At 41.2% G+C, this 26807-nt stretch overlaps 1 protein-coding gene across 1 annotated transcript; it reads left to right on the top strand.

Annotated features, from left to right (window-relative positions):
- Nucleotides 1–12185: 12185 nt before the first annotated feature.
- Nucleotides 12186–25759, top strand: LOC149288489 (zinc finger FYVE domain-containing protein 9-like). Its single transcript, XM_089491662.1, has 17 exons — nucleotides 12186–12255; nucleotides 13464–15370; nucleotides 15645–15744; nucleotides 16729–16905; nucleotides 18644–18807; nucleotides 19228–19339; nucleotides 19614–19736; nucleotides 20456–20611; nucleotides 20951–21175; nucleotides 21549–21631; nucleotides 22322–22426; nucleotides 22870–23020; nucleotides 23924–24004; nucleotides 24285–24447; nucleotides 24761–24866; nucleotides 25174–25350; nucleotides 25598–25759. Exons 1-17 carry the CDS (start codon nucleotides 12186–12188, stop codon nucleotides 25757–25759), a joined length of 4062 nt encoding a protein of 1353 aa, XP_089347788.1.
- Nucleotides 25760–26807: the final 1048 nt, after the last annotated feature.

Genomic DNA, 26807 nt, shown 5'->3' with positions numbered 1-26807 from the left:
CCGTTTACTCCCAAATAAAATGAAAACCACAAGTGTAACAATTGCAAGAATTTAAATGGCATACTCAATTTAAAATAAAGCGCTTTGTAAGGAGCAGTAAAAATATCCTGGCCCAGACCGGACCCCTATCCTTTGATTCTGTGCGTTTATATATCTCGTAATATGCAGCGGGATCTCTATACATGTATAGGTCAGCAACATGCGAAATCTTTGACGTCACCGATGCCTATAAAGAAAACTAGCTTTTCTGCGCTGTGTGTTTCCCGCTGTCAGCATTTCGGACCGTAGCTTCGCATAGCTTCTGTGACGCTGTCGAGATGCAGTTCTGTGAAGCTTCCCATTTTAAGTTTCTTGCGATTGATCTTGTTTGATATGTCATCCTCGCCTGTCAGGGTGTGTGTTTTCATACGCCTGCTAATGAGATGTCGTACTCGAGCGCATCCGATTGTGTTCTAACAAACGCAGAACATATGGTACAGATGTAAAAGCAGAGATTTAACATTCTCCGGCAGCGGGCTGACGGCATTCTGCTTGTCATGGCTAACAGGACGCCTAAACGCACAAAGAAACGTTTGTGTTTGACTAATGTGAATTTTGAATTTTCTAATTTAAAATCAAATGTGTGGAAGTAATTCTGTCAATGTATCTTTATGTGCGTGACAGCTCTCCCAGTAGCTGCCGATGTATAAAGGCTGGATAAAACGTACAATCATGGCTCGGCTGCTAAAAATATTAAATGCACCGTCCGCTGCCCCGAACAGCACCACCAACCGTGAATGCTTATTGCAGTACTTGCTGCAGTGTAACCCCCATTTGTCATTGCAATTAATGGGCGCATGAAAAGCTCTTGTGCTCGGGGGGGGTCTTTGACCCCCTGGAAATTATGTGCTGAAGGTGGGTATCTCCGTGTGTGCGCTGCCAATGAAGAGATGTCTTCATGGTCCGAGGTAGGGTGTGAGAGGAAAGACCAAATGTATAGAGTTGATTCTGATCAATCCATCTGCATTTGGATGAACAAAAAAGGTTAGATATAAGGTGACACCCAAAAAGGCAAACGGAATCAATTACTTTTACTTTTTACTAATCCACATAATCTACAAAGGACTTTTAGAATTGTATATGGGGAGAATCAATGGTTCGTTGGGTTTCAGTCTTACACTTGGCAAGGAGCGGCAGCAGCAATGGGAGAACTACATTAGAATACAATATCTAAAAAAATATTTAAGTGCACTAAAAAAGAGGAAATACAAATAGGTATCAAAACGTTTATCAATATATTTGATTAAAAATTAGAGCGTGGACCTCAAATATTGAACCATTTCGAAATCAATTTTTGAAAATTGAGAAAAATCTAAATTCCAGAGACATTCCACGTTCTAAAAAAAAATCTAATTCGTTTGCAGCCAACTTCGTTGTTTACAATTTCCATATATAAAAATTGCATGTAATGTTATTAATATTGTCTAATTGTTTAACACTTTAAATAATTGAAACTTGCATTGTCATCGTGATTAAGTAACTATGCAGTAAACTAGTTTTGTATTTTTTTGTGTGTTTTAAATCTTTTTGCCAGATATTCACTGAGTAACCTCAAAGCTTATAAATCATGATGTAATTATTATTATTTGTGGCTTTTTTGGTTTAAGCACCCTCATCCCATCTGCATGCAGTCTTCTTACATATAGAAAGACTGACCAGGAGGGATTTTATTTAGGAAATGTTTCCATATCCGTAGCAAAGAGACCCAGGTTTTAGAAATGGACTTTATTAAAAAAGAAAATATGACCTCCCACCGTTCTGATTGCCCATAAAGCTCAACATTGCTATGCTCAGTGCTCTTCAAACCTTGGCCCCATGCCCCGGTCCAGTAATGTCACATACGCTTACTACCCTATTTGTGTGCTTTAAGGGGAGGGCAATTTACTTTTGGCCCACAGGACAGGCTCAGCCAAGTGGTGCAGTAATAGAGTGATGCAAACACACATTTGGAAGTTAGTAGCCAATCTGGGGAATCTGATAGCCCAGGAATGATTTGTTACAGTAATTACAGTGTTAAATGCTGTTGAGCAGGGCACAGCACCTCCAGTCCTCCACTATAGCTAAGGCTGGGGTCTTTGTGAATGAATGTCTGCAGTTTGTTTTCAGTACTTTTATTACAGCACAAGAGCACATCTACACAGCACCTACCAGGGAATGGCTGGCACCTTTTGGCCCAGGGGGCAGGAGAAGCCAAATGGCCATATTGGCCAAATGACCCCCCCCCCCCCCGCAACACACACAGTGACACACATTTACCCACTCATGCAAACACACGCTAATGCTCACACACACACATATACACTCATGCTAACACATCCACTGTAACATACATGCATGGTTACATACTCTAACTCCCTTATCATCTCCTTCAATCCTTTATTCATTTCTCACACACATTCATCTTGTACCCCCCACCTCCCTTACTTTCCCGGAGGACTTCAGTTAAAGCTCTGCTTCTCCCTTCTTCTGGGTCGTGGCGCTAAACCTCCGGGTTAAAGGACTGGCGTTTCTGCACACTCGCTCTCCTCCTTATTTCACTAACACACAAATTAAAGGAGTTTGGAAACGGGTCTGGGTAGCCAGAGCCTAAAAGTCCCCCGGTATGCTCATAGCCCATTACTGGGTCCCGACCCCAAGTTTAAGCGACCCTGGTTTGGATTTATATTCATACACAGTATATGAGAAATGCATTGACAAGGCTGGAGGCTTATAAGGTCTGCTTTTCACGCATCCTTTTTAAGGTAGACTTGCTCAAAGTATACTATGTACACCTATTACCCATTAAATACGGGGTCGGTAAAGCGACTATTTCCCCGAACCCCATTACTCTCCCCGTAACCAGGATATTAAGAAACAAAACAAACACAGCTCGGAGCTGAAGGCTTCGGTTTCATCCGGGTACCGACGGCAGAGGCTGCTGTATCTCCCACCTCAGCTCCTGCAGAGCTCCAATATGCTGACTGCGGGATTCATTCTCTGACATCATCTGAGTGATGCGTTTCTAGTAGTGATCAATTTAACACCTTCCCTCTAAGCTACATTTTGGGGATAGTCTGCAATATTTAATCACAGCTAAAATAATCAGAACTAATGCGATATCTCTATTACTGTATATATAAATATATATATATATGATGTACCGGTTTGTTTTATTCTGTCAGTTCTAGTTTGGTCAGACCCTTTGAATGTATGGACTGTAAGAAGCGCTGTGGAGATTGTTGGCGCTATATGAATGTAATATATATTATTCGTTGCTAAATGGATGAATAATTTGCTAGCAGGCCTCCAACAATAATAACCGAAGCAAAATGAGGCCCCTGCCAGTATTTTTGGCAAAAAATACCGTATAAAATGGTAAAAATGAAAAGTAGAAGCTGTTCATTAATTTCCACAGCATATGCTTCACATTTAAAGCTATTCTCTAGAATTCACTATACTTATAATTCGAATTGTGCTCAGAACTGCTCATTATTATTATTATTATTATGGCCACACATTCATTTTGTGAGGCAGTCACCTTCCTGTGCAAGGCCGCAGCAGTGCGCTCTCCTAGCCGGCAGGGGGCGCTGTCGTACCTCGGCTCGGCTTAGGCTTCTCCTCTATCTCCTCCTCTCCTCTCGTCGGGCCGGACATGGCAGTGACAGCGGAGCTGGAGGGTTACGGAGCCGGGCCTCGCAGCGCTCAGGAACCGGACGACGGGGGATACTATCCTGGCCCAGCAGAGGCTTGAGGAGGCGGATTGAGGCCTAGCTCTACCCCACAGACAACGGTCTATCCAGATACAGGTATCCCGGGGCAACCGTGCTGCTCAGAAGCGGAGACTGTGCCGCCCGCCTGGCATGAGGAGCCCACGGGTAAGTGCAAGCTCATAGGGTTAGCACCCAGTGTATCAGCCCATGGGTTCCCAGTGCTGTGTCCGCAATAACCTTGCTTTTAACTATTTAATATATGGAGTAATGACATTTAATTTTATCATATACATATTAATATACATTAATGTATGTATGTATGTCAATCTGCCCTACTATCGTATATATTTAAGGCTTAAAGTAGCTGTGATTTCTTTAATTTAATCGAATTCAGCTTTTTTATAGATGTACCAATTTTGATGAAGAATAATCACAGTTTGGATTATTTTATATCAATATCTATTATTATTATTATTATTATTATTATTGTTGTATATAGCGCAATCATTTTCCGTATCGCTATACAACGGGTAGACAGAACATAACAATTTGACTTACAGTATATATATATATGTGTGTGTAAATACATACATACAAAAAATTATGTGAAAATATATTTTATATGTATATATTATATACATACATTGCTAGGTGATATATTCTTGCAGTCTAGAATTTTCAAATTCATTTTCTACTATCCCAAATTACAGCAATATCTAAATTTCCCCCCTTTCCTCTCGAGGACTTTTATCAAAACCTGTATAAATCTGCATAAAATGGTGCTGTAATTGAGAGGGATTAAATAGATTTTTTTTTTTAACCATTTCTGCAGTAAAATTCTATTTTAGTGCATCGTATTGTCTGGGCTCGGTGGTGCTAATCCTCCATTTGGAGAAATGACACTAACAGAAAATCCGTCTGCTACTAATATTAATGTATTCTATTGAGGTCCTATTAGTATTATTTAGTTAACCTGTAAATCCAAAAATTACAAATGTAGCCATTAAAAAGAAAAATAAAATTGCTATAAATTTGCTATGAAATTGACCATAGGTCCCAAAACTTTTGTTAGAACATATTGATCTACCATTTAAAAAATAAGCCACCTTTGTATAATATCAAATTTCTTATTGTCAGCAAAAATCGGAGAACTCTTTATGGCAGGAAATGTAAAGCTTAAATCATTTATTTATACTCGTCCGAAAAATATTTATTAAATAAAAAGTACAAATATTTTATGTTTAGATCCTTTCTCGTAGAGCAATATATCCTATACTATAGGATTACCTATTATTGCTGTATGTATGATACATTTACCGCCGAGGCCCCCACCCCCCGTATAATTTTGATATAATCAATTTATTGAGATTTTAGTTACAGAGAATAAACAAAACCGAACAGGTATATGTTGATACGCACAATGAATAACCCCCATACTGATCACATACATAGTTCTGTAAGCTTTAAATGATTGCACTGGTCTGGAAAACCTTGAAAAATCTCATCGTGTTAAAACGAATTGTGTGCTTTGACTTTGTATTTGTGAAGAAAAGACCTCCGAGGTCCCCAAAGCTCACGTAACGTTACATCTTTTTCTCTGTTGACCTGATAAAAGCTATCGTCTTTGAAGACTCCCATGTTTGTGTTGGACGTACAGCATGCGAGTAATAATTTTGCACTCCGTTCCAGTTGTATAGCGCCAGCAGATTCCGTAGCGCCTTTACGCTAGAGTGAAAACGAATAAGAACTTAAATATCATTAACATACGTTTAAAAACACTGGTACAGAAGGAGAAGAGGGCCCCGAAGAGCTTACAATTCATTTGACCCGCCACTGCTGGATTTATATACATTTTCATGGGCTTATTACTGCTAAAATTATTCTAGAATATGAGAAGCAAAGTGTTGCTACATAGGTGATTTCCATATGAATACAATACAGATTTCAGACATGGACGTTAAATAGTTTGTCTCAAGGTCACACGGCTGCTGCGCTGGCACGCCGGGCTCAATCACACACGGATGACAACCTTTTGTAGGTCATTGTTAAGCATGAGATCATCTCTCCTCGGCGTGTGTCATTACATGGGTGGTCCTTTCAGAGCTGACTTGGTGGGAAACAACACGTCATTGTATTGTGGTGAGCGCACGGATACAGATACACATCTTCCATCGCCGTAAAAACGTAAGCTCCTGTGCCCAGGATGCCCCGATTCGCTTGGTTTTAACCACAGTGTTGCCGTTTTTTATTTCTTGTGTTGATCGGCACCAACAACCCCAAGTAATAACCTGCTTTTATGAATGATTCCGCAGTGACCTGCTTGAATGAGATGGTATACATGCTTCCGCTTTATCCCGTCAGATCACTTTCTTGGATCCCATGGTGATATGATTGTGTATTTTGTAGAAGTGCGTAATTAGCAACCATCATAAAGTATCCAGGTGCTTACAGGTTATGTCATATCTTCCCTATGAATCTCGTTCAAAATGATCAGCGGTGCGGGAGGACAGTTTCGCAACGATCGTCCTATGACTTAATGGATATATTTCTGCCCTTTGCCTGTTTTAGTACCGATCTATATGATCAGAGTCTGTTCCTTTACACATAAGAACAAGCAATATACATATTTATGGCATGGCATGCGGCGTATCATTAATAATCGTGTTTGTTTACTATGCTGGGAAATATGCCTAAAAATACATTAAAAAGAACCCTACACTTTACAGTATGTCTGGGATGTAGGGGGTTAACGCAGGTCAGAACTGGCTGTATACGGAATATGTATGAAAGTTTGTTTTTATTTCATTTACTTTTATTAGTAAACCCTTTGGCACATGTGACGCTTCTCGTGAGCAGCCGCTGTGCTGTTTATTATGTTGTTGTGATGGCAGATCTGTTATTCAAGCTCTGCAGAAAACGTCTCTGCTTTCTTTACAAGTCGGTGTGTGCTGTCTATTATGTGTTTCAACAAAATATTGCATTTTCTTCCCTTATCCAATGGGGAGCACGCCCTAAAAAACAAAGTATGAATGCAGTGCATACCCAGCTAATATAGCATCCAAAAAACACCTATTATATAAGACATAAATATTGGGGATTCCGTCCCACTATATATATATGTATATATATATATAATGTGTTATGGTGGGTACAGGTGATGGGAAAACCCTTCCACTTAATATTAAGGGGGGGTTGAAGCTGCCACAACCACAAGGGATTCTGGGTAGGCGCATGCAAATAAGGTCAACAATAATTACCTTTTGCCTATATACCGTATATATCTATTGCGCCTCTACATCAAAGCACCCCGACAGAATGTGTGTGTGTGTATATATATATATATATATATATATATATATATATATATATATATATATATATATGCCCCCTATGTCTAGTCAATCGAGTCCATTAACCCACGGAGACTCTCAAGCAATTTAAAGCCTACTCTGGACAGAAATACACGAGTGAGCGGCCCAGGACAACCTTCAAAATCAGGACGTACACAATACTACGCTTTGTACGAGTTAAAGGGTGTATATTTTTGGGTAGTGCGAAACATTTTTTTCCAGGGCAGTAGAAAAACAATGTCTTTGTCCCCAGAGGTGAAGTCATGGAGAAAGCAAAGATTCGTGAAACACGTCAACATGCGGACCCATGAATTTGTTTCGTGAGAATAAAAACATGGCGTCTGTTTCCCGTATTTTATCTCCCTTTGTGTTCTTTAACCGTTTGTGTTTGGCGTGTTGCCTTATGCTGGGGTGCAGATCAAGGCATCAAGTCCATGGCATTAGCCAAAGAAGACGACCCTGGCATTAATTGTGGTGTAAAGTCTGCGCCACTCTCTGTTGACACTACACCGTGTGCTGTTGTGATCCCACACAATAACCTGACATATTCCCAGTTATTCTCTTATTCACTCGCCCTCTTTGTTGTTAGCGTGTGGGGCTGGCTCTGACTAGCCCTCGGAACATAGAATACCGAGCCAAAAACATTCAGCAATATCGTCTCGTGTTCGGGTGCTGCAACGACGCGTTGTAAATGTAGCAGGGTTTAATTCCGTGCTTCCCGATGCCATCTGACACCAACACAGTAACGAGAGTAAGCTTTTCTGGAAAGCGGGATAACCGGATTAAGAATTAAAACCGCAGTTTTTCACGGATTAGCAAAGAAAGCCCTTGTCTTCTCCGCTTTTCGTTCTTTTGTATTCCAAAGGGTGTCATTTGGTAGAAGTGGGCGACGGTGACCCGCAGACATCACTCCTTTGCCCTGTGGCTGCTGGGTTAAGGATAAACTTTTCTCACCGATATAACGTAAGCCCGTCGGACCTGTTTTGGAGCGCTGGCTTCAGTTCCAAAATATTAACCATTATCTTAAATGAATGGTTACCTCGGTGTGTATATTCCTGGTTATTTTATTTCTCTTGTGGGAATAGAAGGTTCTCAAATAAAACAATATATCGGTTATCTTTGGACTGCAGCACCGCGAGCCAAATAAATGGACAGGAGTAATGAAAATGTACGTGAATCCCAATCCTTACTCTACAAATCATTTAGCTGGGATTCAGTTCATTAACGGGATTCTACGGGGTCTGCCCCTGTGTGTGCCAATTGGCATTGTGGGACCCGATAGGGTGTTACAGCCGGGCGTTCCTTTGACTTTCTAATCGGTGGAAGCTGGTGAATGGCAACGAGAAGAAAGGGATGACTTTGAGATGTTGGGGATGGCGTCACCCGGAGGTCGCTGGGGAACGCTCTGAAGTGTTGTATGTCGTGTATATATATATATATATAAATGGCACAGTATGTGCAACGGTAATTGGCTATAACATTTTCACTCTGAAGCCAAAGATCTCTATTAAAATGGACAGAAAATAAAAGAACCAGCAGTATGTTTCAAAGTAGCGCCACTAACTAACTGAGTGTAGCTAGCCACGCTGTTCAGGCAAGTGATATCTTTAGTTCTTCGTGTTCTTCTTTGTGTTTTTATCTTTGTCATTTTTGTTATAATTAGATTTTCATGTAAAAGGCAGAGACATAAATGCCACGAGAATAGAGCAGTTACAGTGACAAGCATTAGACGTTTCTAACCACAATCGAAAGGGAAATGTCTAGGGGGGGTAATCCGATATTTCATTAATGGAGGTTGGAGGTGGGTCCTCTCCCGATGCCGGAGGGTTTTGGTGATGTGTCGGTATTCGTCTGCGTTCCGAACGGCGTCTTTGTGTATCGCATTTTGCGTCTTTTTAGAAGGTTTTCACTGAATACGTATGATGCGCTGTTGTCATGTGGTTACCCTGATAAACATGTAGAGGACAAACTACGTAACACACGGCTGCGCAGCATTTAAAGGGATGCTGTCACCTTCTTAGCTCTTAACACAATTTAACTTCTTTATCAATATTATTCAGCAACTAAAAGGGACAGTTTAATGTCCCTGACAGTCCCAGTAAAAAAGAATGGAGGGGGAGAAAAAAAATGGCATTGACTTGAAGTGGAAGCAGCCCCCCTCTCTGTGGTCTGTTTCTTGCCACTGATTGGCTGCTTGAAGCAAACAGATCTCGCCGAAAATAGCTGGGGAAAGGAGAAGGGGCAAATGAATGTGGGGGAGGGGGTCTGCAGGATTCCCCCAAGGGGGTCACGAAGGAAATTTAAAGAGACCCCTCACCTATTGTATGCGCTTAGGTACGTATGATGGCTGCAGTGTCATTTAACAAAACGGGGCAGAAAACCGTAAGATCTGCTGCTGTTATGAATCTATTTGTACAAATTACCTAAAACAACCAAAACATACTAATGACTTGTGAGGAAGTTTGGGAGGGGGGTTATTATTTATCATCTCTGTATGTATTAATGGTTTGGTGGTAATTTGCAGGCCCAAATACTGTAGTATGATTGCTTTGTGTGTTTGTGGAATACCCTCGGTGGATTCCTAGACGGCTTCCCCTGGAGACCGCGCAGTCGGCCTTCGCCTGCGATATGCTGTGCGCAGCACCTTCTGTGTTTTGTGTAGCTCTCACTTGTTGCTTTTCTTTGGTTTCTTACTGTAGTAATCAGGACATGACGGACCCCAGAGCCCTGGACCCGAGGCTCCTCAGAATGTTGCCCCTGGTGTTTTAACTTGTTGAAGTGTTCTGGGTAGAGCTCCGTGGGTGCATCTCTTGTCTCGCTGCCAAAAATACGTGTCGGCTTATAAACACTACCGGTATTTGTGCTCGGAAGCTTTTGTATACTTGAGGAATCCTTGAAGTGACGCACACGGGCTCATACTCCTCTCTGCTTTTGAGCTTTACCTCGGACATGCGCGCACGTTTGTGCAGGCCGTCTGGAAGGGCACGTTTATGAACGAGTTCCCTCGATAAGCACTAATCGGTTATTACCAGGCATTGCCGCGGTAAGACTGTTACTCTGCGGCACCCGGATCCGAGAACCAGTCGCCTGCTGCCCTGTTTGTGCTCAGCAAGCATAAAATTGCATCCGTTTTCTGCGTTTCCCACCGGGTTGATTGAATTTTCCATGCTGTATGTAATTTCCTTAGTGAATTGGAAATGGGGCTATAGTTTAATTTTAGCCAGTGTCCTTAAAAACCAATTCGTTTTATTTTTTAGCTGATAACTTTAGAGAGCGGTAATGGAATCGCACAAAGAACCTAATAATGACATCCCATCCGCGGAAGAAAGAAAGAAAGAAATGGCGAGACGTATCAATATCTATGTCCCAGAAACCTATTTCTTACGCTCTCCTTACTGAAATGGTACAAATCCCTATTCCCCATCATGGAAAAAAAGATTGCCTCTTTCCTTGCTTGTATTTTTAAGCTGTGGCTTGAAATCCTTGCCGTTGAGAGGCTTTCGGAGGCTGTAGGACGTTGTGGGTCCACGCGGGGTCTTCACGTGGTGCTCGCCATGGCTTTGTCTGATGTCTCTATGCAAGTTCCGAGCACTTGTCATAAAGCAAATGTTGACCAAGATTCTGGGGTCATGGCTGGGCTTTGTTTACGTGAAGCTATTTAACCAAGAAATGGATAGCTTTTACATATTGACGCTAAAAATGGGGCATGACAGCCCTTTACAAATAGTTAATTTTTTTTTTATGTTACTGAAAACTTTTTGCTCTATAAAGCTGTATCTTTTAAAACAGGTCATGCATCTGTTTTTTTTGTTGTTCTGATACATTGATTTAGTTTTTAAGTATAAGTTGTATTAATCCTGCCCTCTTCGATGTCTTATTTTCATCGTGCCAGTTGCTGGATATTAAAACTTTTTGTAACAAAAGTTACTTATTACAAGGAGTCGAAACCAATTCTTCGAGGTTAGGAAGGTTTTTCCTTTGCAAAGTGGAGTTTCTTTTTTTTTTTTTTTTTAATAGTTGTGAAGTGTAGGACTAAAGCCTTTAATAATACGTCGTTTTTTTTTAAAAATTGATTTTTTTTTAAACCTCTCTGTGTTTATTCTCGCTGACAGCCGGTGGCTTTGTAAAGGGAGCGTAAATGGATAAAGGGAAGTTTTTGAACATGGAAGCTCCTACCACGGCAAAGAATACTTAAAGGTTTAGTAATATCTTAATACGCAGATTTCACAGATAACGCTCTGAACGACGTGTACGAAATGTGAGACTGTTAAGTCTTTTCTTGCCTTAAGAATACGCTTTTATATAAGATGAAGAGGCTCTTGTGGCAGAAAAACACTTGAAGGAAATCAAGGTTGAGTTCTGTTTGGCTTCCCGCTGACGTCGGCCGAAATCCATATAATGCTTGTTGGCAGACAACGTTATATGAATGAAAAAGCCTATAAAAATGAATGCTATAAAATCAAAAACTTACACTAAAAAGCTTTTGAATTTCTATGAATAAGTTATGGCTTAACTTCCGCTTTAATAGAGCAGTTTTAATTTATTTGACATTGTTGGGAATTTGACCTCACGGAGTGTAGAGTATTTTTAATGAGTTTTTCCTTTTAACGAGGAGTGAGCGGCGCTGCAAGGTTTCAAAAAACTTCTGACTTTCAAAGTTTCTGTTGATTATTGAAGAACGCTAATTGAAGATCTTGGCAATTTTGAGTGTCCTTGGTTACACAGCATATACCTGGACTATATACCTGGACTATATACCTGGACTATATACCTGGACTATATACCTGGACTATATACCTGGACTATATACCTGGACTATATACCTGGACTATATACCTGGACTATATACCTGGACTATATACCTGGACTATATACCTGGACTATATACCTGGACTATATACCTGGACTATATACCTGGCTGTTACACCTCAAAGCCACCTCTCTGCATCGTTATTTACCGGCTCCTACATAGACAAGTCTAGTGCCTGAGTCCAGATATAGGGGGGGGGGTATTTATATTTAATGGCAAATCATAAAAATGATGTTACGCATCAGTCATGTTCTTATTTTTTTAGGCCAAGAAGGAAGCCTGAAGGGTTCCTAACAAATGGAGAACTATTTTGAGGAAGAGTCATGCAACCTGGATAAAGTTTTAGATGAGTTTGAGAAGAACCAAGGTACGATACGCAGAATGTGTATTAATCTGTATGTACTTTTAAAAACAGAAAACATTCCGCTCTAACACTGAAACTTACCTTTCCCAAACTTCCCGTTATCTTAAAAATAATTACTTATTCCACAAGCCAACAATGGTCATTTCTTCAAGGTCTTTCTTTATTTTCCCCTGTTTTGTATTGATATTTGCTAGAATTTTCCGTTGTCCGTTTTTTAAACCACAGTCTGCTACCAGAACAAGCCTCATCCTTCTTACCCTTCTCTTCTCACCAGCCATCGAGTCTCCTCCATCTTCTGGGGTCTACAAGACGCTTACCAAACTGCTCTGTTAATTATGAAACATAATGCCATGCAGCTCTATGTCTGTTCACAACGAGTCTCTTCGTAGAAACCCACAATGCACGCTACTACCAATAATTACTGTGGTTTGCTATTGCCTCTAACTTTGTTGACTGAGTTCTGCCGTCTACTAAAATCACCGATCACCTCGATCCCCTCCTGCGCATGTTCTCCTTCACGTGACGCAATGTCCTCTAGACTTTTATCTAGCAGGCACTGCAGTGGGTCCTTAGAAATATCTTTTATTTGCATTAGGTAGTCATGCAGAATTTGTGAGAGCCGTGTGACTTAATGAAAAAAAACAAACTCTATTGCCTAAATAACGTTACTAAACAAACATGAGATGAATACGGTCAGTGAGAATCCGCTTTTTTTATATTCTGTAGAACTGGTTTTATTGCTGAATTTCAGGTCTTTTGAGATAAGTAACCTCGATACTGGGCTACATAATGTTATCCTTTATCTGTTTAGCCGCATAGATATATAACAACCTTTATATTCCTCTTGACTGACCCTGATACTTCTCTTGGTTTGGCTGCGGTGCTCAAAGGGAAATGAAAACCATTCCTAACCTCGAGGTGCTTATTTTGTCTCCTAACCAAGCCAAGCTATGCTGTTGCCTAAAAGATTTAGTGCTCTTTACAAACAATGGATGTTCTGTTTAGCAGGTATTGGGAAATGTGCATTTTTTATTTGTGGTAAAATTGGTGCCAATAAAACAACTTTTAATATACAACCAAGAAACGGCATCCTTAAGTGTTTTGCAATCTTTTGGTTGGTAGATTTGGAAAACGTACGTAAAATCATTTTGTCTATTATTAATTGTTACTGATAATTGCGAAATTCAATAATGACGTTTTGTGCTTTTCAGATGAGAGTATTGCTCCAAGATTGTTGGAGTCAAAATGGAATCAGATCCTTAATCCACCTTCTCCCAGACAAACGGATAACCCAGTGCTAGACAATGTTAGTAAATCAATCATTACCATCGAGGCCCACCTCAGTGTCCAGTCACCCGACGTGATAACCCCTCCAAGGTCCCCATGTGCCAATGGAAAGTTTGTATGTGTAGTATCAGAAATGCCGACCATGATAACTGAGAACACCAGTATGGCCGACGAGCAGCTGGATAACCAAAGTGGAATGCCCAAAGTTGTATCGAGCACCCATGCAGTATATGACCAATTGGAGTCTGGTAAGGCTGATGTTAAACATAATGTTGAATGTAGCAAGAGTCCACAACTGGGCCACGGTTTGTCTCCTTGCAAATTTTCTACTTGCCAGCCTTTCACCGACTCCCCTGCCTTTCCGCTGGACCATGTAAACACTACTCCCAATCAATCGCGTGTGAAGGACAACTGTCAGCCACCTGTAACACAGGCAAACCCATCAAAGTGCACTGCTTATAGTAATTTATCGGCTGACACAAACACCATTGCTTGTCCAGCTAGCAAGAACGAGAATAGTATTAACACAAATATAAACCCTATGCCTAAAGATTCCAGTATTAAAGAGCTTATTGTCACGTCACCGCATTCGGAAACCATGACGTCCGAGGCACCGGAGCGCTCGTCGGGCAAGACCTCTGCCCCGAGTACAGAGAAGGACACTAAGGAACCGTATTTAGACAATATAAATGAAATTTGTGAGCAGATAATAGACGAAATGTGTGTTGGGCAGCAGCTGAGGTTTTCTCCCCCTTTAAGTGCAGACAAAAAGTCTGTAAAGGACTTTACAAGAGAACTTTTTCTTGCTGACACTGATGGAGTCACCAGAAACCAGGATCTCCATCAGGGTAGTTCCTCACTCTGTGCCCTGGAGGGTTTATCTGACTCCTGCACCATTAATGGTAACTACCACAATATCAATTATAAAGAGATCCATGAAAAGAATGACGGTGGTCTCTCCCATGGCGTTCACGAAGAAATCATAAAGGCAAATGTCTTCATGGAAGACCCGAGTAGAAAAGAAACGGAGGGAGCGATCATCTCTAAAGGTGATGGAGCTGATGTTTTCATGTCTCTGTACAATGGGTGTGATTCCTATGGAATACAGAACCCCAGCGTAGCTCACAACCCAAAGAGTTTACCATCGAAAGAAGATTCTGTGACAGAAGAGAAAGAAATCGAGGAATGCAAATCGGAATATTATTCCAATGTTTACGAACAGCAGAGAGATGACGAGATCACGGAGGGGACTGGACTGGTGTTAAACCTCAAAGGTGACCAAACAAAAAATCACTTGCACAACCTCTGCAGTCCGGCTCCAACAATGCATGGGCCAACATCACCAAAGGCCAGCAGCTTGCAACCCCTCAGTGTCCCCTATGGCGGAGCTCGCCCCAAGCAGCCAACCCACTTGAAGTTACAGATCCCAAAGCCATTGTCTGAAATGCTACAGAGCGACCTTGTTCCGCCTAACGCGGGCTGCAGCCACAAAAACAAAAATGACGTGTTAAACAAATCAAACCAAGCTGATAACGTGGCTTCAGGAGCCCCACACGAGGACGCAGCGCTGCGTAGCCCCACAAGCGATGCAAATGGCGATCTTCCAGGAGATTACAGGGGCTCTTGCAGCCCATGCCTTGCCGTGTCCCCAGAGAGCCCGGATAATGATCTCCTTGCTGGGCAATTTGGGGTACCTGTTGCCAAGCCATTTACCACCCTTGGGGAGGTGGCACCAGTCTGGGTCCCAGACTCCCAAGCACCAAACTGCATGAAGTGTGAGGCCAGGTTTACGTTTACCAAAAGGAGGCACCACTGCAGAGCATGTGGAAAGGTAGGTTAAAAACTATTAGTCCGCTTATTTTTACATTTATATATTTTTTTTCTTGCTTAAAAGGGTCTTTGCGTACCTCGTTAAACGTTTCCATGTGTCTGGGAATTATTATTATTGTTTTATATAGTGCCATCATATTCTGTAGCGCTGTACAGTATCACATCGCCGAGGGACAATTGTAGCGCTTTTTCAGGGATCAGTGAAACGTTTGCTGTCCCTTCATTTCTAATACAAACGTAGGCATCAAAAATATATAAATATAATCTTCCCATAGGTTTTCTGTGCCGCCTGCTGTAGCCGCAAATGCAAACTCCTCTACATGGACAAGAAGGAGGCGCGAGTGTGTGTCATCTGTCACTCGGTTCTCATCAATGGTGAGTGCGGGACTCTATTGGCTTTATAACTGTGCCTATGCTCCGCGACGGCAACGCCACGTATCTCCAGTCTCACAAGTCTAGCAGCAGACGGCTAAATAGAATGTTTTTTGTAATTAAGTAGGCTTTAATTTTTTCCTCTTGCCTCACTGCTAGGGTTCTTTTAAAATGTTTCATAGTGTAACTAACCACAATGTATGTACAGATACTTTATGCATAAAGCTGGGCTATAAACCCGCGTTCCTTATTTTGTACATTTCGTGATAAAATGTTTTTCTTTGAGCATTAGAGTGCCGTATAGAGTACTGTAGGTTTAGCATGGAATAAAACTTGTCTTTATTTCATTTTGTTCTGGTAAACTTGGTTAATCTGCACCTGGAGGCCGCCGTCATGGGCAGTCGTGTGATGTTTGGGGGACATTCCCTGCTAAAACACAACACTGAGCTCATTCTGTATGGCAATGCCGACAGAGTCCTGCGTCTCCAACGAAAAAGCCCTTCTCTGATTTGTCGCAAGGCAGCGTGATAAGGAGTCAGGGTGTTCGTCTTGAATGTTTGGCTTAGATATCAGAACAAGAACAAGTACAAATATAATTATATTATGTGTAAACTATAAGCACAATATTTTTAGATTTTTAGAGCCGTACTAGGAATAAGAAAACAATGGTTAGCGTTAAGAAGCCATTTGTTGGAGCTCCGCTTAGATGAAATTATATTATTTATTATTAAATTATATTATTAAATTATATTTGTAGACTTACCTGTTTGTCAAGGTAATGCACGGAGGGGTGTTGGCGTCATACACAACAGTCTGAATTCTAGCAGAGCTCTACACGGTTCACTAATATCGTGCGAAGTATTAAAGCGTGTCTAATACTTGTAAAAACCGATTTGGTTTATCATCTGAGCTGGCGAAGCTGTGACTGCGGACTGTGATACGCCATACACGGGTCCCATTGGTTTATTCCCATTGTCCATATTTTAGCTCAAGCTTGGGAAAACATGCTGAGTGCGTCGGTCCAAAGCCCAAACCCCAACAATCCCGCTGAATACTGCTCCACGATCCCCCCAATGCAGCAAGCACAGGCCTCGGGGGCGCTCAGCTCGCCCCCTCCTACTGTCATGGTGCCTGTTGGAGTCTTAAAGCACCCAGGAACTGAAGGTAAGGCATATAATAAGTTACCTTAATAACCCAGCAGAGGATATGACTGTTTACCATGTAAAGTGAACACAGCAATTCAAACATTATACCAGGACTGGTGCATCGTTACCTGCGTTCTTCCCGAAGCGTCTACAACATTAAATCCAATTCCATCTCATTCAATAGGGAGGTTAATTGAAGAGGGTCAGTTACATCTGAAAAAGAATAGAAGATATTTGGAAGTAGGGGCATTTTACAGCTTCCCAGCACAAACGGTAGAGGTTAATACAGTAGGCCAGTTTAAACATGCATTAGATGTACATAACGCTATCCTGTATCTAACAACACCAATGACTGATTTAAGGTCTGAGTCTTTACAGCAGTAAAAAAAAAAAAAAAAATGGGCCGACTTGATGGGCCAAAATTCTGTATTTTTAAGAACAAATTTTTACTAGCTCCTCCCCTTAATTGGCTGATTACGTCATATCCTTTCAAATATTTGTGACTTTTGCATAACAGGTGCAGGAATCAGGCCGTCCGCACTTTCTTATATACCTTGAGCTCTTCAGCAGTTAAGCCGACATTGTTCATTTCATATAACTTAAAAGCACCAAAAAACGACCAATTAAAACTTCTCATGGATGCAGGATCCTATTTCTGTGCTTTATTCATCTTTTGTCCGCCTGGATAATGGCTCACTACTTATCTGATAACTGTAAAATATGGTGTTTACATCTTTCCAGAATTAAATGTATATAATAGATATCTGCAGAGTTATTTTGCTGAAGCTTACAGGGACTGCTGAATAATAAGACGCAATCTGCTTATGGCATGTGTTATTTCCTTATACATCTTAAATAGTATACTCTTAACAATGACCGTGGATCTGTCGCCCGATGGTAACATCTGGCCGGTTGTTACTTGTGTTCTGGTTGGGAAGAGGTTAAAATTCCTACCATTCCATTGATTCCGGCTTCACCCCTAGGTGTGTCGCTTTTCCTTCCTGTTAATTCCATTCTCCCTGTGGACTCCTGGTTTACATACGTTCTCATTTTAGCCATTTCCACTGCGGATTAACAGGCCTTAAACGGGATGCCCTTCAATAATTATACCCCGCGTCGTAACGTCGGCAATAGGATGCACTGCGCATGAAAACGCAGCACCAACAAAAACACATGGGATAACCGGGAAAAGCAATGTATCGAGCATTTCAGGAAAGAAGTAGTTTCGTGGTTAGAAAATATTTCTTCTTTTTCCCCAAGGTCTGCTGCCCTCCAGATCTTAATAAATTAAAACTCTAATAAAACGAACAGATGCTTAGTCTGTCAAACTAGTCATTCTCCGTTTGGTTGATGCCGTTCAGGAGCATAGTTTGTCGGGGAATCAGAAACAAGTTGTCTATTAAGTCCTATTATAGACAATTATTACTTATGGAGTAATCTAAGAGTAACATTAATGTCAGGAATAGACCTGAATGACGTGTTAATATATATTTAGAGATGTTTATATATAAAACAATAAATAATAATGATAATAAGCCTTTCCACCGAACGACGCACCGTTACAGATCCATTATAATGTACGATGCTACAATGTGACAGGATGCACACAAACGCTACACAACACTTACAATAAGGGAACGGTGTTTTTTCTTCTTTGTTTTGTGTGGAAGAGACCGACTTTATGTACTCTGTGTCCATGACATACAAAGTGATGCAGCGTTGTGTTTCCCCTTTGCTTCCTTTTCTGTGCATAACAGCGTCTCAGACCAAGGAGCAGCGTAGGGTATGGTTTGCAGATGGAATCTTGCCCAACGGGGAAGCTGCTGATCCCGAGACAGGGAACGCGACCCCGGCGGTGGGGGCTCTAACGGTGGCACACGATGCCAACAATCCCACGCCAAGCAACTCGCCAACCTCAGAGGTAAAAAGAAAAGTGTGCCGTCCCATCGCTTTCTCCATTATTCCCATTCCGGAATAATATCCCTTGTTATAAGCATGACTAGTGATACCCTGTTGCAAACTCTTAAGTGATTATATGTTACGACAGATGGTTCTTCTAGCAGGGAAAGTGATGTTGGCAGAAAAGGCCGTTTGAGGGAGCGAAGCCGGATCTGTGTACTCTGGATATAATTTAATTAATTACCGATCTCATTTTTTCCTTGCCAATGAAGACTTTTAATCAGTCTATTACATTACATTGCATGTTTTTGCAGAAAACCTTTTTCATTGTGTATTTCTGTGCGTAGCTGACATTTGGAATGGAATATTTAATTGTCTGTTGGATGTATCCTCTTATGATCTGGGGAAGGAAGGTCTGAGCGTATATCTGTCCCCTTTCCAGACTGAAAACACATCTGGATTCTGTGGCAGTTTAACTCAGGTTGGCAGTGCGATGAATCTCATCCCCGAAGACGGGCTTCCTCCTATCCTGATCTCTACCGGGGTCAAAGGAGGTAAGTAAAATGTGATTGATATGCGGCCGGTTGGGTCTTTTTTTATTTTTTGTGGTATCTGGTTAGGGATATCGTTATCCAGGCTCTTGAGATTCAGGATAGTTATGGTATTTGCAGTCGAACAACCACCGGGGAGCTACAATCACCCGTACCCACAGGCCCCTATACCTTCTTTAACATGTATGTTCTTTGTTGTTTCTTACCACTTGATGAAAGCCCCAGCATATACTGATGAAGAAAGATAAGACACCAACTCATCTTTCTCTTTCCCCAGACTATGCTGTGGAGGAACGTCCATCCCAGATGTCGGTCATGCAGCAGCTGGAGGACGGTGGGCCTGACCCGTTGGTCTTCGTTCTCAACGCAAACTTATTGGCAATGGTGAAGATTGTGAACTGTACGTGTCAGATTGTGCCGCGTGAGCCAGGCCTTTGCTTGAAGAATGCAGAAGGCCGCGTTAATCAGTCAATCTCTCTTTTAAAAGACTTGAGAAACCAGTTTTGGTTAATTATTGTGCTAACAAAAAATTCTGCAACAACAAACATAATTCCTGGCTCACTTTGCTGTTTTCCTAGTTATTGCTAAGGCTGCATCTCCATGCTAAAGTCCCGCTTAGACGCCCTTTCCACCTCTTTGCTTGTGGAATACATCACAGTCCAAGTTTTGGGAGATTCCTGCAGCTGGATGTTTATTGCAGAGTCCGTTATTGTAAATAGTCGTCCTTTCTAACCTTCTTTCTTCTTAAATACAGATCCAAAGAATATTTTTTTCCCAGGAAATGTCTATTAAATAAAACAGTAAAGAGGTTTAATCCCGCTGTATAGGTCAGATTACCAAAATGAGCAACTGAAAGAGAATCTGTCTTCTCTGACCTTACAAGCAGCTGTGCTAATCGTTTTACATTTGGTTATAATAAGCAATGATGAGAACACCGAGCTGATGATTTTTATATCTATACATTTGGCTTAGTTACATTATGTAAAGGTTTAGGTAATAAAATATGTCTGAATCAATGTTTTTTGAGTCTGCAACCTGGAAAATAAGTAGTGAGAAAACTCATTGTGTATATATATATAATATATATATATTAAATGGTTTGTACCCCTTCTCTTGTAGATGTTAACAGGAGGTGTTGGTGTTTTACTACAAAGGGAATGCACGCCGTGGGCCAGGCTGAAATCGTCATCTTGCTGCAGTGTCAACCGGATGAGAAGTGCGTGCCGCGGGACTTATTCAGCCACTTTGTGGAACTTTATCGGGAAGCTTTAGCAGGTGGGTGAAAGAAATAAAGGGAACAGGGATCTGGACAACACGGCAAGAAACTAGAGGTTGGCTTCACTAGAAGAGTATCATGGAAACTAGGTTGTGAAGTAGCTTAGCAGAGGCCTGGAGTTTGATGGGTACGGCTCACTGCAGACTCGCCACTATTGAGAAAAACAAAAAACGTAGCTAACAGATGCACATGAAAATAGCGTTTTAATTATTTAGACATTTATAAAATTATGCCATTTGCTTTCTGTAAGCGTTTTAAAATGTCCTGCTTTGTGGTACCAGTTGTCATACGATGATGACATTACGTTATGTGTGACAAGTTATTTTTGTATACCGCAGGGAACGTGGTGGGGAACCTCGGCCACTCTTTCCTCAGCAAGAATTTCCTGGGAAGTAAAGAACATGGAGGCTTTCTGTACGTCTCCCCGACCTACCAGTCCCTGCAGGACTTGGTTCTGCCTGCGCAGCCGTACCTGTTTGGGATTCTCATTCAGAAGTGGGAGACCCCTTGGGCCAAAGTCTTCCCGATACGGCTTATGCTGCGATTGGGGGCAGAATACAGGTGTAAGTTAAGCCCCTAAACACGCATGATAAATAAAAGCACCGCAGTTGGAGTAAAATAAACTGTAGCTTTTACTGGGTCTCACCTAAAAGATAAGACATCTTATTAGGTGAGAGAGTATGATATATGATAACAATGAATAATATGAACACAATAATGTAATACTTGTTTAGTCTTTCCTGGTCAGATTGCTTTTGTTGCAGGTAGTCTGTGGACTCCTAGAGTCTTCTAATTAAACTCCAATGAAAAGTTTGCTGTTAATATACTTTAGTATTACATTTCTGTGCCGTCCAATGCAGTCTAATGACTAAATGTTTTGCTAGCTGTATATTTTTTTCCATCTGCTGTCTAAAATAAAAATTTTTAAACCTTTAGTGTACCCGTGCCCACTCTTCAGCGTCAGGTTCAGGAAGCCTCTTTTTGGGGAAACTGGCCACACAATCATCAACGTCCTTGCAGTAAGTGTTTATTAATATATATATATATATATATATATATATATATATATATATATATACACACACACACACACACACTTGTAAATTAAGTATCCACAGGGGACATTATATACCAAGAGATGAGAGTCAAATGTAATATTTTAAATTTTAGTTCACAAGTCTCACTGCGTTATAGCAGACTTGCTGAGCTGACCCTGCGTAATCGGGCTATGATTTTTTTTTATATTGTTAAATGATCTTCGTATGTATAGCTTGGAGTAAGAAAGAGAGTATGAAATATTAAAATGCATAAAATGACTCGACAAAGACCAACAAGGGAAAATACTCAGAGTTGTAGATTGTAGAGTCTTAAATTAAGGTGATCAAGGGCTTAGATGTAAGGAAGCTTTAGTGGTGGTAGATACATGGAACAGCCTTCCAGCATAAGTTAATACAGGGAGGGAGCTATTCCAAGCATGTTTATCCTGAATATAAGACAGACCCAAGGACCAAATAAGGTTTAAGGTCTTTACAGCAGGAAACATTGGCAAGCGACATGCGGTTCTTAATGTACTATAAAACTTTATATAATTTCTTACTGGTTTAGTTATGCAGCTGTCCTACAAACATTGGTTTAGTCAATAAACCTCAGTGTCGTATTCACCTTTCTAAGCTGGAAAGACTCATCTTTGTAACTTTTTGTTTTACTAGGATTTCCGAAACTACCAGTATACGCTGCCGGTGGTGCCGGGGTTGGTGGTAGATATGGAAGTTCGCAAAACCAGCATTAAAATTCCCAGCAACCGATACAACGAGGTATGCTTACTGTACTTAAACAACAACATGGACTTGGCCATCTTTTTAGAATAGTCACTGCAAACAAAGCAAGAACACAAGCTGTGTTATATTTTATTCAACAAAAGAATGCAGATTTTTTAATTTAATCAGTCCCAGACTGGTCGTTGGAAAAACGAGACAAATGCCTGGGAAGCATGTGCCCCATTGCCCACCATTATTGCCACCCACCTGGCAGATGACATCTTGTAGTGTGCAGCTACTGGCTGAATACACGCCGCCACACGTACCCCGGTTTAATTGCCACCGGACTATATTAATCCACAGACCAGTCATGAACAGGAGAATTCAAATTGAATTTGCTTTTATGCCCCATAATAGTTGGTTATACACAACTGGTAATAGCAGCACTGGTTATTTCTGTGTTTACCTGTAACTAATTCCTTCCTTTGGATTTCTGTCAGATGATGAAAGCCATGAACAAATCTAATGAACATGTTTTGGCTGGGGGTGTGTGTTTCAATCAGAAGGCTGACTCTCACCTAGTATGTGTTCAGAACGACGATGGGAATTACCAGACTCAGGCCATCAGCATTCACAAGCAACCACGCAAAGGTGAGCCCCGTCCGGCACATTCATTCGGCCAGACTGCTGCTTCATTCATTCGTTGTGGGATGTTCAGATATAACACCTTAAATGATGTCAGTAGGCTGTCAGAAAGCATGTGTAGGTGCACAGAATATCTTCTGAAATTGTACATTGTTTAAGAATATCAGAAGCACAAACTCAACTTTCCTTTTATAAACAGATCGATTCTTTAGCAGGAGAAACCTTTTATTGGGCCAGCAGACTAAAACACATTTTTGTGCTGGAATATCATGTCATAATATCCCCTATATGCTATTCCTATTGTACAAACCGCTTGTTTATGGAAAAGAATTATTCCCGAACCAGAGATCACATTAAAAAAATGCGTATCATTAAATAAAAAAGGTGATCTTAAGAGACAGCAACTTGCTTATCCGTTCGCTCATATGCTTAACATTTCGCTAATTGTTCTAAAAGGACCATATCTTATAAACCGCATTCACAAAATAAAATGTAATATTTAAAAGCCACTCAGACACTTATCTCACTCCAGAGAGAGTGCGTACTCCATTTTCGGAACAGTGCCTATGTTAAAGTTTTCTGCATTAAGTTAACCAGTTCCTTATTTTAATTGTGGATGCACAATAACGGTACACACAGAACGGCGTTTGGCATAACATCCTTTATAACATATGCTGTTTCAGTGATTCAAATAAATACACGATTGCCCTTTTGTCTACTTTTTAAACTTAACACCTGGTTAGATATTTTTTCTATGCTAAAATGAAGTTTTAACTTTGATTCCCAAGCCAAAGGGAAGCCCTGGAAATACTTCAGAGTAGAGCAGCTTAATAGAAATGTTATATTTTAACCCCCAAGACCTTCAACCCCGGAAAGTGATCGCGCGACTCTGCTGTGCTTTTGTTTCAGTGACTGGTGCCAGTTTCTTCGTCTTCAGTGGAGCGCTAAAGGCCTCTTCGGGATACTTGGCCAAGTCCAGCATTGTGGAAGGTATTATCAACAGCCAACAAACCCTGGAGAATGTTTTCTGAAGTGTTTAAAAAAGGAAGGTTTGTTTCTTTTTAGGGAAATAAAAGAAAATATTAAGGCTGTAAAGAACCGCAGGAATAGGGCATAGTAACTGAAACTTTCACTTTTACTTATTAAAAAAAAAATTAAAAATCTTTTCACCATAGCAACCAATGCTGTGTTCCTGTCGAATATTCTGTTCTTTGCTGGATCCTGACTTTAAATATTTGCGCTTCTGGTATGTTCTCTGTTTATTGAGCAGATGGGGTGATGGTACAGATCAAAGCCGAGAGCATGGATGCACTAAGGCAAGCTCTGCGAGAGATGAAGGATTTCACCATCACCTGTGGTAAAGCAGACGCGGAAGAGATGCAGGAACACGTCTACGTACAGTGGGTGGAGGACGACAAGAACTTTAACAAGGGGTGAGCTGAATGCCTGGGCTCCGTATTTCTTGGTCAAAATACCTCTGAAGGCAAACCGTTATTTAAAATGTTTTGGTGAGAATGAGAATGTTTCACCGCCGCTATTCTTTTTCTTCACTAATACTTTGTAGATGAATCCAGAATGAAATAAAAAATATTTATTTTAACATCTGACGCCGCTGGCCAGCAACAACTGAAATCTAACTGTTCTAATGTCTTGCTTTGTACTTTGCATTTAAATGTACAGCCCTGTCTGTTTTCCATGTGATGTCGCCACGAGATAAACTCTTTACTTTCGTTTATTCTGCTGCAGCGTTTCTAGTCCTATTGATGGAAAATCGTTGGAGTCTGTGACCAGTGTCAAAATCTTCCATGGCTCCGAGTACAAAGCTAACGGAAAGATCATCCGCTGGGCAGAGGTAAGGCCATTTTGGCAGATGCCGGATGCTAAGAATGCATTTATCCCTAAGATTAGCCAAAAATGTATGTGAAGTTTGTATGACTAAATGATCAGATTTTATACCATAATTGTGCAATATCCTTACTGTCAGTATTTCAGTTTTTGTGCCGTTCACTCGGACAGTGTCCTGCTATGTATGTGTTGCCTCTTGGATCAGATCTTGAGATCTTTCTTTTGAAAAATGTATTGTTTATAAAACCTCCCTTGCCTCTAAATCTGTTATTTTTGATTGTTTCTTATTGTGATTGTTATAACGCTTGTTACAGGTGTTCTTCCTGGACAGCGAGGAGCAGCAAAGCGTCCTGAGCGACCCTGCGGACCACAGCAGACTGACCGAAAATGTGGCCAAAGCGTTCTGTCTGGCTCTGTGCCCGCACCTCAAGTTGCTGAAGGAAGACGGGATGACCAAGCTGGGTCTGAGGGTCAGTCTTGATGCAGACCAGGTGAGGGGTTTCACGTACTGTATTTGTGTTTGTGATTGTGTTCCAGCAGTGGATCCTTCGGTTTCTGTTAAAGGCTAGGTCATAATGCCCCCAGGGTATCCAAGCAAGAATATCTATGAAAACACTTGACAATAATTATCAACAAAAGTCCCGTTTGTGCTTAAAATGCAGCTGTTGTATGTTTTCGGATCCCTTCTGACGATGTGATTAATTTGATAAATTATTGGCTATTTTGTGTCTGTCACAGGTGGGATACCAAGCAGGAAGCAACGGGCAGCCGCTACCCGCTCGATACACCAATGACTTGGACAGTGCCTTGGTACCGGTGATACACGGGGGCCTGTGTCAGCTCAGCGAGGGGCCCGTCTCCATGGAGCTCATCTTTTATATCCTAGAGAACATCTCATAGGGAAGACATTGGGCGTCTTTTCATGAACTGCCACTGACCTGGTCATTTGCACTTTAATCATGGGAGATTCATCTTTATTTTCTTTTGCTGCACCAGAATTGGGTCAGGGTGTGCAAGGGGTGGACACCAGAAACCTTTTAAATCTTCTATGCATAGTCAGGGCAGAGTGTCGCTCTGGCGCCAGCTAACTGCGCTTAGTAATTGAATGGAGAGCCCTAAGTGGTGAGAACCGTTGGCCCTGGTGCAGGGTTGAAGCAAAAATGGGGAGACTGACCCACGATGTCAGCACGAAACAAAGAAGACCCCATATACAATCAGGAATCTCACTCTGACCTCATTTAAACCATTGCTGCAAACTTTTCCTGCTTGCCTTCTTATGTTCTGTTTTACCGGAGTTTACATTCTCTAGAGCCGCCCGAGCCTCCTGTCCTGTTTTATTTGTGTCATCTGCATGACAACGAGACCACCCTGAGAATGAAATAAACCTGCTCGGCTCCCAGCCCCATGTACACGAATCCAGCCGGCGACCAGTATGTCTTCTGAAGCGCACAAAACTTTTGTCCACGTCGTCATCACATGGAATAACGGAGCGTTTCCCGGAAGAGAAATTATCATAGTACGTGTTTGCCGAGGCATGGAAGTCCGATGAATACAACTGCATCTCTTGTGTTGTTAATAGTTGTGACATAAATCAAAACCAGCTTACACTTTCTTAAGAGATTTATCATGTGCTCTGCCAAAGATGTTTACATGGGGAGGAATATAACACTACACCCAATACCATCACCCATAATTCTACTGTTACTTTTCTTTGCTATTTCTATTGAATATTTAACACTCTTCAACAGTTCTAATTTAATTTTATTTATTATGTTGGCACAATTCAGCTGCCATATGCCATTTATAGTGTTGGGATTGTATTTGCCACACAAATTGTTAACCAAATCCAAGTTTACAGCTGAGGAAGGTTGAACTTAGATGTTTTTATCTTGGTTCTTATGTTAGGCAGAGTGTCTTCATCTCCTAGTTTGACTTTCTGAGTTATTTA

The sequence above is a fragment of the Sceloporus occidentalis genome, unplaced genomic scaffold (genome assembly GCF_023333645.1).
Source record: "Sceloporus occidentalis isolate IW3139 unplaced genomic scaffold, rSceOcc1.0.p SCAF_51, whole genome shotgun sequence".
Classification (NCBI taxonomy): domain Eukaryota; kingdom Metazoa; phylum Chordata; class Lepidosauria; order Squamata; family Phrynosomatidae; genus Sceloporus; species Sceloporus occidentalis.
Note: the sequence above shows the minus strand (reverse complement) of the source record. Positions and strands in the feature narration are given on the sequence as shown.